We start from the raw sequence: 12,938 nt of genomic DNA, 5'->3' as shown, positions 1-12,938 counted from the left end.
ATTATATGCATTCACATCATAAATGAGACAAATTATTCAAAAAACAGTCCCAAACGGGGACTATCCGAAATTAATCCCTATTGGATTTATTTCGGACGGGTGACCTACGACACATGAACTTTCTATACTAAATGATATATGTCACAATTATACAAGTGAATATGCATAATCAAAATTAAGTTAATGTGAAGTGAAAAAGTATTACCTTATCAAAGCACATGTATCTCTTTAATCCATAATCAAGTTAGTAACTTCTTCAATTCCATATAAACAAGATTTACCTAAAAACATATATATGATACAAAAATTAAAACAAATACAACAAAATGCATATATAATGCAGTTATTACTATTAAAGTATATAAAGTACAAAAGATATATTAAATATGAAAGGATACATAATATTTAATATGTATAATAATGTAAAAATACTCACTTATATAGTTAGTAGAAGCATTGAAGGCAAAAAAAATTTAGAATTTTATTGAAGAGAAAATCTTGGAAAGTGAAGAGTTGTGGACAAATAAGACTCCAACGGCTGGAGGAATGTAATGGTATTTTCAGAATTTTTTTACACAGTTTTATTTTATGCCTGTGTAAAATGGTCGTCCAACATTAAATGCGTACACCTACCAGTTTTTTTACACAGTTAATACTACCAACTGTGTAAAGATTTAAATCAGGAATCCAAGGGGGCTTTTGTTACATGCTATTTTACACAGTTTGGGTGACGAATTGTATGAAAGTTTCCGTGTCACTTTATTTACACAGGTTGTTGTTTACAACTGTGTCAAAATTTCCGTTTTTTTCTTTTTAACATAGTTTTCGGGATAACTGTGTAAAATATAGATAGACAAATGCCCATTTTTGTAGTAGTGTATATTTAGGAAGATCAAATGTCTAAATCCTAAACTATTGGAATCCAAGTAATAGAAATCCCATATTGTAAATGATCACCACATTTCTATGTTTGTTATACAATATAGGCACATTGACTAGTCAAGAAATTTGAAATTAAAGTTAGAGACTATAATAGATTACCAGTTTTGGTGATGGAGGTCTCACATTATACCAGTTTTTTTTTGTGTGCATCTATCTTGGATACATATTCTTCAAAATGATACATCCAACAAAAAACTTGATTTTTTCGATTTTGACAGCTCAATGTGTTTTTAAACACTTAAATAATGATAATTAGTTTTTGACTATGTTAGTTTTATGGACTTTTAATGCATCAAAATGATTTTTTTAAATATTTTTACCGTTCTTATTTTTAAAAGTGTTTTTACCGGAGTGTTAATGTATATATTGGTAGTTATATATCAACTTTGGAAAATATATATATGGCCATACTTTGGCAGGCACTACACGAAAAGATATATGGTCGTTTGGGTTAAGAGATGTCTCCATACATAAATAACCGTATCTTATTTTCATTTTGAGATAGAGAGAAAAACACAATTCTTCAATTTTCTGTCAAAATGACATACAAACTTTGTGGGCACACTCAACCGTCCATGTTTTACTTTGTGGGCACACTCACAAAATTTAGTTTTGTGGAATTCTTTGTGTCTTTTAGTTAATACGCAAGAACTCCGAACCATCAAATATTCTTTGGTACAAGATTTCTCAATGAATCAAAATCTAGTTCTTGATTGGGAAATCAGTCTTATCCGATCAAACATTTGGGCGTACCTCCAAATGGTTTGTACTGAAAATGTTTACACGATTCTAGTTTCAATCCAAGTTATTTATTTATTTTGTTGATAGGGTACGAGACTATGAGAGTCTCATGAACAGGTCTATATGCGATGTTTACGGGATCAAATCGGTACGTTTTCTAACATATTCCCAACAAAGAACAAACCATTATTAAGATTTGATTACTGTTAAAACTTGGTGTTGTTCGATGGTTGTTTTCAATGTTATTGGATTAGTAAATCAAAATGAATCGATGGTTCTTTCCTGTTTGATTGCACGCATGAAACAAATAAAGATTCTCATTTATTTGTTTGTGTACGTTATATGCACGTCATTTTGTACATCAAATTGTAAATCAATTCCATTGAGATTGATGTATATAAATTTTATAATATTAAAAGTTTTAAAACTCCGGTTAATGGCCTGAGATTAATTGGACATTTGGGTACGGTGTTAACTCTTTCAAATCTTTTGGACATTAATTGGACAATTTTGGTGTGTTTGGTTATATGGATTTTCTGGGTTTAAATATACAATCAAAATTGTTGGCATTCAGATATTTGGATATTGTCTCTATTCACTAGATTGTATTTGATTCGATGATTATAGTCGGATTGGGTTTAATTTAGTGTTTGACACTTTAATTTCGAGCGATATTAATTTGTACCCGGAACAAACAAGTTTACACTGCATCTTTTTGGTTATACTAAATGGCAAACTATAGTTTGGGCACACTTTTAAAATTGTTTGAAATCTCTTAACAAAGTGTTTGACACATTTTGTGGTTTACTTCGGAAAGATGATCAATATATATAGGCCTTATGCATGCTTGGATTTTAATTATTTTAAATCCACTAATGCTCTAAATTTGTTCCAATTGATACGAGCGAGTCGTTTCATGGTGTGTGAAATATGTTTGCCGAACTTGAAAGTATGAGGGACCAGATTTTGATGTTGGAAAGCGAAGATAGCGAAGATGTACTTTTCTTCATGATTTTAAAGTAGAAGCCGCTTCAAGTAAGAATTTTCCTCTGAGCAATTTATTTATCATACTAGTTGATTTGCACAACATGATCTTAAAATGGATGAGTCAATTGTGGTTCTTAGCATAATTGACAATCTAATATTTTAGAAAATACAATAGAAGGATGTCGAGCCTTCACTTGAGAGAAAGAAAGAATACCCAGCGAAGCTAAGGAAAGGATGGGGAGAGAGAATCGGGCCTAGAGAAGAGAGGTACGAATCCAGCTAAGCTTCGATGGGATTCTCACCTAAGACCATTCTTAAGGGTGGGTGAAGAAGGAAGGTGAAATAAGAAGGTGAAGTAGGTTAACGGTTAAGGGGTATAGGTTAAATGGGTAGGTGATGAGAAGAAAGTGATTATGTTCACCTATGGTTTTGTGGTCCCTAATAATTGTCTTTATCTTATTATTTAGCTTCACTTTATTTTGATTGGTTAGATTATGAGTATAGTGGGGTAATAATTTGAAGGTGATTGGTTAAGAAGAAAAGTAAAATGTGAAAAAAATGGGAAGGTTATACTTATGTGACAAGAAAAAGTGTACGTGAAAAGGTGAACGGCTACAAATGGTCTAAGCAACGAGCCTTCACAACCGGACAAAAGACGTGTGCACCCACAACGAAGCTTGGAGTGGGCCACAGCCTAACCTTAAGCGAGATTAGATGAGAGGGGCGACAGCAAACCTTTAAGTCTCCAATTCTTTTATGACTTAATCGAAGCTAAGCTAAATATATTTATATAATAGTTGGAGTGGAGCCCAGCCGGACTTAAAGATAAAAGGCGAAGTGTCAAGGGAGTTTGGCAGCGAAGTGTCAGCGAACTTTCCTTGTTGCGAAGCCTCACTTCGATTAAGCTTTGCAGGAGAAGTGTTAAAGTGTCGCATTGGAATTCGGCGAGCCTACATAAGAGTTGGGCCTGGCCCAATCGGTAAGTCTTCATGCGAAGCTTTTATATATATATATAATATATATGACTTGTACTGATAAAATTGAATGGATGACTCCATGTGCTTTCATACTGCATTTAATTTATTAGCGCATGAATGATTGTGTTTTAATAATAATAATATTTTTGAATTCTAATAAATCTTGTTTTATGATAGATACATAATGGTTTTGAATTTGAATTATAAATTCTTTGTATTTTCTGTATATTTAAAATTTGGTGCATCCATCCTTTATATGTATATAAAAATTGGTGCATCCATGTTTTATTATAGAAAAAAATTGTATATGTAAAATTGCTAATCTTAAACTTTTTATCTATATATATAATTTGGTGCATCCACCATTATTTATGTCATTAATTATGTGTACGTAAAACCTTATGCACCAATTATTTATAATTATAATTTTGTGCATCCATAACTTTATAATTTATAAATATGTGCATCCATAAATTTGGTGTATCCATTATTGTTTGTGTATGTAAACTTGCATCCATAATTTATAGTTTATAAATTTGTGCATCCATTATTTATAACTTATAATTTTGTGCATCCATAAATTTATTTTACAAAATTAAAAAGGATGAAACGATTAATGATATAAGTTTTGTTATTTAAAAAATTGATATGATGGAAATTTTTGTTCCTTACGTCAAGAAACTAACAAGCGTCAAGGAACTAACAAGTGGTTACATTTCAAATTAATAGAAAAATGGAAGTTAAAATAAAAAAAATCCATCCCATGATAAAATTCCTATTTTACCCCTTATTCTTATTATTATTATTTTAATCTTGTTCTCACCAGAAAGTTAACTTATATATATATATATATATATATATATATAATATTCAGAAATATATATACTATACAATCAATCAATACATTATCATCAATCAATCATATCCTCCTGAGATCGATACATCTTTCAGGGAAAATCATCAAACACCATAGATTCGTTAAAAATTTATTAGGTTTGCACTACTTGGTAAGAGATCTTGATGATTTTATTGGTTAAAACCCCTTATTTGATTGAGCGCCACATTTTCATGCTCAAACAATATTGTTTGATTGAGATAAAAGAAATGTGTTTTCTTGCCTTCTTCATATTGAAAAACGGTCATAAAGCAAAAAAGAAAGAGAGTTTTGGATGATGTTAATAATGAGCCACATGCATTAATCTAAAGGTGGTAGATGCACTAATCTAAAGGTCACTAGAAGGAGTACGTGGAAGCGAGTATGATCAACCACTTATGTACTTACTCATCCAAAAGTGTAACACCCCGAGCTAGGGCTCAAAATATCACAGAAATTAAATAGCACATGATGGAATTATCGTAGGCAACTAAATGAAATTAAATGAATTCGGTGAATTCCACAAGTTAAATCAAATACAACCACAAAATGCATAGGGAGCAAATAGCCATCAAGCGTTTACAAAACAATCCAAAAGATGGAAAATGATCCTAAGCATAATGCAAAAGAAGGGCAAATGAATTCTTGATCCATGAAAGTTCAAGCTCGGGTTCATCAATCTATCAATCAAGCATCTTGTCTTGGGTTCACCTGGTTACCTGAAAAGTGTACTAACAAGTCAACACGAGATTGGTGAGTTCGTAGTAATGGTTCACAAGGAACCATCATTACTAATCACAATGTCAAATCACAACAAGATCATATGGAGTAAAGTGAATACGTGTAATAAATTATCACAAGTGATGCCAACGTCAAATCATGCCTCATATGTATGCAATGCCATAATGTATATCGAATGTGTATCAACGACGTCATCGATGCAACAATTTAAGTATGCTTGTGTGTGTACAACACACATAAAGTATGCTTGCGTATGTACTGCGTAAATAAAGTATGCTTACATGTGTACCGCACAAATAAAGTATGCTTGTGTGTATACCGCACAATTCAAAAGTATGCTTGCGTGTGTACCGCACAATTCAAAAGTGGCAAAGCGTAAATGTTCATTCCAAATACAATCCCAGTATCCATCAATTCCATTAAACAACACGTACATACACTTTAGAGGGTTTTGCTTTCATCAAGTTCTGGATGCTTATATATAGGGTCACCCGTAGTCTTCCCACCACATCTAAAACCCTTTGAAGGCATAACCGACTTCCATGTAAGCACAACTATCCTAAAACAATTCATAATATCACAATCCAACACAAAATCAACCAAACCATCAATAAACTGTCAATCAAATCAATCAAACAACACATGTACACTTTCCAACCCGAATCTCAAGCGAGTAGGGAGCTACAGAACTCATCTAACGCAATCTCGCAATCTACTGCTTCCAAAAACGTGAGAATTTGTTCCAACGTTCAACAACGATCCCAACCTACTTCACAAGTATTAAGTCAACACAAGGTGCCCCAAACGATAAGGTCTAACTTGATATGCCATACCACAACCCCAAAGAAAGCTCAAATAACGGAAATAGAACTTGAACTTTGAAAAGGGAAGGTTTGCGGTGTACGAACTTTGTGCAGCGCACAAGCAAACTTTCCAAAGGTTTTGAGGCCAGATGTGCAGCGCATGCAATCCATGCGGTGCACAGATGAGTTTTTCCAAAATTGACACGAGATGTGCGGCGCATGAAATTCATGCGACGCACAAATGAGTTTTCCATTTTTACTGAGGTGCTTTGTGCGGCGCACAAAATCTGTGCGGTGCATTTCTGGGCTGTTCATCAACCAAAAGGGGTTTTCGACACTAAAATCGACTCCAATCTCGTTTTTGACCATTTTGGTACCATTTTGAAGCTACCAAACATGTTACTAGCATAATTTGACCAAAACCCATTATCCAAACTCTTCCATAGCACAATCAAAGACCAAATCATACTCTAAAATAAACTAGAACCCTAATTTTTGACCCATATTCATTTTAAACCCAAATTTGACCAAGAAACATAAATAAGAACAAGAAATGATGAAGTTGAGTTAGATTTAACTTACAAAATCACTTCTAAGAAGATAAATCCAAAATTGAGCTAAAATGGAGATTCCTTGCACCCTGAATTCCTAAATTTTGGATAATGAAGATATAATGATGATGATTCTTGTATTAATTTAACTTAAAAACATTAAATGGTATAAGAATTAAATGAGAGAGAGGTGTAAGTTTGTGTGTGTGTCTTGTAAGGTTTAGAGAGAGATAGGATAATCAATGAATGGGGGGAATGGGTGTAAGAGTTGGGAGGGGATATGGTTGGCTCAAGTCTTGGGTCATGAGTCTAGGATGGTACCCATGGGTTGACCCATCACATTAACTAGTTAAACTAAGTATTTGTCATACACCGAGTCACATAATAAGTTGGTCAATCGACCCGTCAAACACATTAACTAGTCATTTAGTCACAAAACGAAATCAATCATATCATTAAATGAGAATGTTAGTTAAATTACACACAAAGTCAAACGGGTGAAAATAGAGGATGTTACAAAAAGAGATAACACTCTTGGCTTTTTATATTTACTTATAAATCTATATCTATAAAATATTCATATATCACTTTACAACAAAATATCCACAAAGAAAAAAGAGAGGTACCAATCCTCCGTATGTGAACTTCATCAAAGCCAAACAAAGTAGGCCAGGCAAACACGGATCACACTATCAAAGCTAAGGAACACCAATGGTGGTACATGATAAAAGGCCCAATATTGAAGCACCAAGTTTTCTAGAAAAGAATATCAAAATCAAGGAACATAGCAAATCCAAACAATTCACAACAAAGAAGTATTTTCTTTTCTTCTTTTGTACCTCTAAAAACCAACATCTAAAAACCAACACATCTCATGGTGAAGTCATATTCAAAACAAAATCATGCTCCAAACCAATTGTTGTTTCCATTTCGCGCCAAGCCTTAAAAAATCGAACCCGACCAGGTTTAACCCCGGACCGAACCGAGCCTCCCGATAGGGTAACGGGCCCGGCTTCGGTTTTCACTTTCTTGCCATTTCGGGTTTCGGGCCTTCCCGGTCCGGTTCGAATCGGGCCATATTTTGACCCGTGCTCATGCCTAGGTTCGGTAGTGCAAGCATCCTTGCGAACGATCTTGTACTTACCACAACACTATCTACTTTTGATCGGGTCCACTGCTCGTTAGTTTGCGTTTTGTTGAGATATTTACTTGTATAACATTTTATAAATTTAAAACAGTGTTTTATTAATTAAAAATTAGCTTTCTATAATAACGAAACGCATCAAACTCCCCGGAAAACAGCAAAAGGTCGTTTTACCCTTGTTTCAACTTGTATGATGAAAATCTTTCAGATCCAAAAAATGGATAAGGTTGCCAACGTATGGAACTATTGTTTCTCATCTGGGTAATACAACTGAAGAAGCTACGAAAATCACATTTTCATTTTGATTTTGATCTATTTACCGGAAAAACTTTCAGACAAGTACCTCAAGTTACCGGAGAAATAATCAGTAGAGAAACATATAGCAAGACATATTTATTGCCCCTTTTTCAAAATATCGTATTATGGCTTTAGTGTGGTGCGTTTTTCCAAACTTTGATTGTAATTTTATTGTGGGGCGATTGCGGAGATAGAAACTACAATTAAGAGGATTAAAAGTGAGAACAAACGTGAGGGTTTGGATATTGAATTTTTTGGATTGGGATTTTGGGGTGGTTAGGATTTATAATGTGTTTGTTGGGATTAAACATATTCAAGTTGTTTAATGGGTGTATATACACATGTATCCGTTGTAGTCGACCATTAATAGTTATGAAATAAATTAAAGAGCGACGTCTCCTTTAGTTACTTGAAAATCATGATTCCAATTGGCTATGATTTTTTTTATATTTGAAAAGTCAATGGCTATGTGGTTAACGGATTAATAAGTTAATCGTAAAAATAGATGGGATATTTTTGAATTTTAATAAATTAATTGTGTTATTAATATCCTATTTTCTAAATACCCATTCTACCCTTTTCATTAAATTATGGTGTTTAAATGGACAAAGTTATACAAAAATGCCATTGTCTATTATTAACCTTTGATCTAATTAATCTAATAAAAATGATTAGTTCTCGCAGTTCTCGACAATTTTTTTGTTCTTACAATAGTTTTACTCTATATACGTTGTTTTGATGGATATAGATATGGATATAGATGTGATCTAGATGGATTGATTGATGAAGATGGATAGGAAGTAAGTTAAAAGAAAGACCTATGAAAAAAAAGGGAAGAAAAAAAAGAAGATGATAGGGAATTCACGAAAATACCCTCATATAATGAAGATAATTTAACGACGTCAGTCGCTAGGAAAAAAAATGCAAAAATTGTTAAGCTTAGAGTTTTTTTTGCTATTTTTTCTCTTTATGAATGAAAAGTACAAATCTTGTCAACTTCGCGACGAAAAATGTATTTTTCCCATAAAAAATACTAAAAGTTCTCGACTCTTTTTAAGAGTTCTAAGACTAAGAGGAGTGGGAAAAAAGGGAGGGAGGGACGACTTGCGTCATGTGTCGTGTTGTAAGAAGAGTTGCCCAAGTGGAAATTGGTGAATTTTGAAGAGTGGGGCGATTTACGTCATATGACAAGTGGGGTAAAGAAGTGTTGTATATATATATAAGGGAAAGAGAAAAAAATAATAATAAAGAAGGAATATTCTTTGTCCTTTTCTTGATCCACGCAAAAGTCAAAAGAGGAGAAGCCACTTGTGGAAGTCACCTGAAAGGGGAGTTGCCGAAGGGGGGCGGTGTGCGAACTTTGGGCAAAGAACGGTGTAGGAGTCCCCCACTCCTTTGAGTCTAAAGTAACTACATTATATATATTTGAACAAAAAATTTATTTGGGCTAAGTGGCGTCTTCTTATACCTAATTTCAAATTTTTAAAAGAATTTCGTCATTAAAAAACCCGTGTCTCCAATATCAGAAGCATTTTGGTTGATATGAACCCGACCTCTAAGTGTCAAACCCGCGATACTAATCTATCAATTGTTGGTGAATATATCTATAACAATCGACTTTAGGAACAACCAAAATTAGCAATATCATATATTTGTTTTAAGTAGACATGAATACTGTGATACTACAAGAATCAAGTCTAAAATATTTCATGAGAGTGATTGCTATAACCAAAAGTTTGGATTATTTCTTGTACGTCAATTAATTATTACACAATGCAAAAACGAACGAGAACTTTAAGGAAAGTACATATCATCACAAAATTACATCAAGCTGGACACTGAATTTAACGTAGTTTTACAACATGGATGACCAACAAAAGAATAAAAGGCAAACCTGGAATTTTGGTCGTTGCTACATTGCTTCAATCGGCACAAAGTAGTTACCGCTTATCTGATGAGGACTTGTCAACATAGGACAAGATAGCATATACGGTCTGAATCAAAGACAGATAAATAACAAGTACATTCATAATCGCCCAGGGACTGTCAAAATATTTGCGTCTAAGATCTCCAAGATTGTAGGGCCAAAAAGAATTGTAGTATTTATCCAATGCTTTAATCTCTTTGCTGTAATAGAATTGCTCAACTTCTATGTTTTTGCATATGCTCTTGATCAACTTGACAACCTCTTTGTGGAAACCTAGATGGTGTATCAGGACTCGTGATTCTACCAATTTAACAACATCTGCTTCATTATCGATTAGCTTATCCATGGCAAATGAATAAGATGTGAAGCAATAGTTTACTTCCGGAAACAATTGCTCATATGCAATGAAGTTCCTCAAAACTACCTCAGTATAATTTTGAATAACAAGTGTTGGCATTACAAGAGTAGGCTTCCCCCAAGGAACCAAAGCAGATGAAGATGCTTCGACAAATTCCATGGCCATTGCCGTATTTTTATTTTTCTGAGGCTTGAAAATGACCCCAGAACTCATCAAGTTTACAGTTGAGTGACTGTAATTCAAGGCTGTCCGAGCATCTGCAATCTCTGATGACTCAAATTGGTAAATTTTGTGCAGACAGTCAAGAACATGAACATGATTTGAATTATTTAAGACATTTGGGGATGAAAACTCATCTGGGGAAATGTAAAACGGATGGAGGTCCCTTAATAGAACCTTTTGGAGAAGGGAAGTAAGGGAAAGACTTAGGGAATCGGGTTTGGTGAGGTCAAAGATATCTTGAAGAACAAAGAAAGGTATTTGGTTTTCAAGTAGCATCAAGTCAACGGCAATCCGATTCCTTTGTAACTTCTTCAACATGGATGGTTCCTCCTTATAATCTTTCCAGCAGAACTCTAGTATGAAGCAACCATCCATGACCATCATATTGGCAAGTTGGTCCTCACTATATTCCGTTGCAGAATAAGACGACTTGATTTTTGCTATTGAAGCGTTGACTTTTTCCAAACAGTCTTCTAATTTTGTTTTGGGCTGCTTTGGTGGGGAAGTTGGACGATTCAATAGGTCATCCTGATAAGTCCTTTTCAGGCTATCTATATATTGCACATTTGTTTCTTTCTTGTGTAGAGGTCCTATAGAGACCAACTGAGGTTTGAATGAATCAGGGCTAAGATCTCTAAGTACACTGGGAACCGTGCAAATAGATGGGCGTTGGTTGACATGATCAATAGGAACATTATGTTGTAGATTATTTGCCATTACTGATGTTGACTTGTTTTTCTATGAAGGAATCTATGAAACAAAAGAAAAAAAGGGTATTAGCTAGTGAAAGAGAATTAAGCACTGGCGGATTCACATTGTTACTATAGGGTTCAATGGACGACCATTGCAAATTTATTTTCTTTACAAAGTCCATATAAAAATAGGGGATATCATACGTACAGCGGCTGTACATATGATAGGTACAGCCAAGTTAAAAATCAGGGGGCATTTTTGATACATATATAAATTGAAGGATAAAAGTGTAAAATCAAGGGGCATGTTTGTGTGTGTAGTACCTAAGCTTTGCTTTACCCCGCAGTTTCCCATAAAAATATGACGGAACCCCTAACAACTTTTGCGTGAACCTCCTTAGGAAAAAAAGCCCCATAAGTTCTTAAAAAACAATAAAGAAAGTCCAATTAATTAACTATCCAAAAAAGACAAAATACATAATTTACTTTCTGTCTACCATTTTAACAATTCCAAACACAAGCTCCATCGAGAATGACTAATAGAGTTTATGGGCTATAACTAATGAATATTGATGGTGAAATGAAAAATACACGTGCACACACTTACAGACACTCCATCGTAGGCATTTTGTTTTCTTATTAATTACAGTACGAGAGACATAGAGTAAATAAGAAGCTGGGTAGTTCCAAAACGAAATAAAAATATGAATATTGGGTTTATACCTTATTGTGATGGTGTGAATATGTGAAGTAGTCACCGATTTGAAATTAGTAAATTATTTAATTTAATTGATATTGAAAATATAGGATTGGAGAGTGACAACTCCAACAACTTCAATCTAATAACTTTTGGTTTTATATTTTTGACCCGACCTGATCCATTTTATTTTTTTTTTCCCGTCGTGACTAAGTCGTGGTGAAATCTCAATGCATAGTCACAGAATACGCTCAAAATCCTGTGTATTGGTACAAAATGTACGGAACGCAATACGAAAACGTTCCGAACGATGCGGGTACATCGAACCGAGTTGATAGGGTACTGTGAACCGAGTCGGCAGGGTACGACGAACTGAGTCAGTTCCAATCGTCGACTTCTGTTTCGCAATCACCGAATTCAATTCTTCGTTTTTTGGTCGGCGGACATAGTGGTATTCGATGGGTGGTTGCCGGACATCACTTTAGAAGAAGAAGAATAGGAAGAGAAATAGAAATATATGATATAATTATATGGATTACCTGTGATGAAAGATCCATCCCATTATTAAGATTCACCATCAGAGAAGTACCGTCATGGCGCCATGGAAGCAGATGAAGGACCGCCGTATCATAAGTAACGAAGAGTGAAAAGCAGCCGCATGTCTTTGTATATTAAATAATGATAATAATCAATAGTATATTATAATTATTAAATGTTGACTTGTTGCATACAGCTGGTTGTCACTTGCTATTTACCTACTTTTTTGGAGTATTTCTTAAGTGGCATTTGTTTATTCTATTGATGTGTCATAGTCTTATAGTTTATGATGTTCTACTGTTTTTGTCGAAAAAATAAAGAATGAGGTCTTTCTTTAAAGTATACATAAAAGATGCTAGAGGAAAAAGGATAGGATATCAGTAGATTAGATTTCAATTGATGTTTTTATTTATATCGTATTTTCTAATGTTATGTTTAACTTTATAAC

The 12,938-nt window shown here is 34.0% G+C and overlaps 1 protein-coding gene and 1 long non-coding RNA gene across 4 annotated transcripts; one reads left to right on the top strand and one right to left on the bottom strand.

The window, feature by feature from the left end:
* The first annotated feature begins 1,594 nt into the window (after positions 1–1,594).
* LOC122591349 lies at positions 1,595–12,666 on the top strand. 3 transcript variants are annotated; one of them, XR_006322694.1, is made up of 3 exons: positions 1,595–2,718; positions 2,834–3,649; positions 12,168–12,666. It is a non-coding gene; the product is annotated as an uncharacterized LOC122591349 (long non-coding RNA). The 3 variants fall into 3 exon arrangements; XR_006322693.1 differs by lacking the exon at positions 12,168–12,666 and adding an exon at positions 10,262–10,522; XR_006322692.1 differs by lacking the exon at positions 12,168–12,666 and adding an exon at positions 10,262–10,522 and having other exon boundaries at positions 1,596–2,718; positions 2,846–3,649.
* Positions 9,777–12,634, bottom strand: LOC122591347 (UPF0481 protein At3g47200-like). The gene is made up of 2 exons (XM_043763611.1): positions 12,493–12,634; positions 9,777–11,314 (listed from the first exon to the last, which is right to left on the bottom strand). Exon 2 carries the CDS (start codon positions 11,279–11,281, stop codon positions 9,998–10,000), a length of 1,284 nt encoding a protein of 427 aa, XP_043619546.1. The 5' UTR covers positions 11,282–11,314; positions 12,493–12,634; the 3' UTR covers positions 9,777–9,997.
* Positions 12,667–12,938: the final 272 nt, after the last annotated feature.

Source organism: Erigeron canadensis, chromosome 3 (genome assembly GCF_010389155.1).
Source record: "Erigeron canadensis isolate Cc75 chromosome 3, C_canadensis_v1, whole genome shotgun sequence".
NCBI classification, from domain to species: Eukaryota; Viridiplantae; Streptophyta; class Magnoliopsida; order Asterales; family Asteraceae; genus Erigeron; species Erigeron canadensis.
This window is presented reverse-complemented; position numbering and strand designations above follow the sequence as displayed.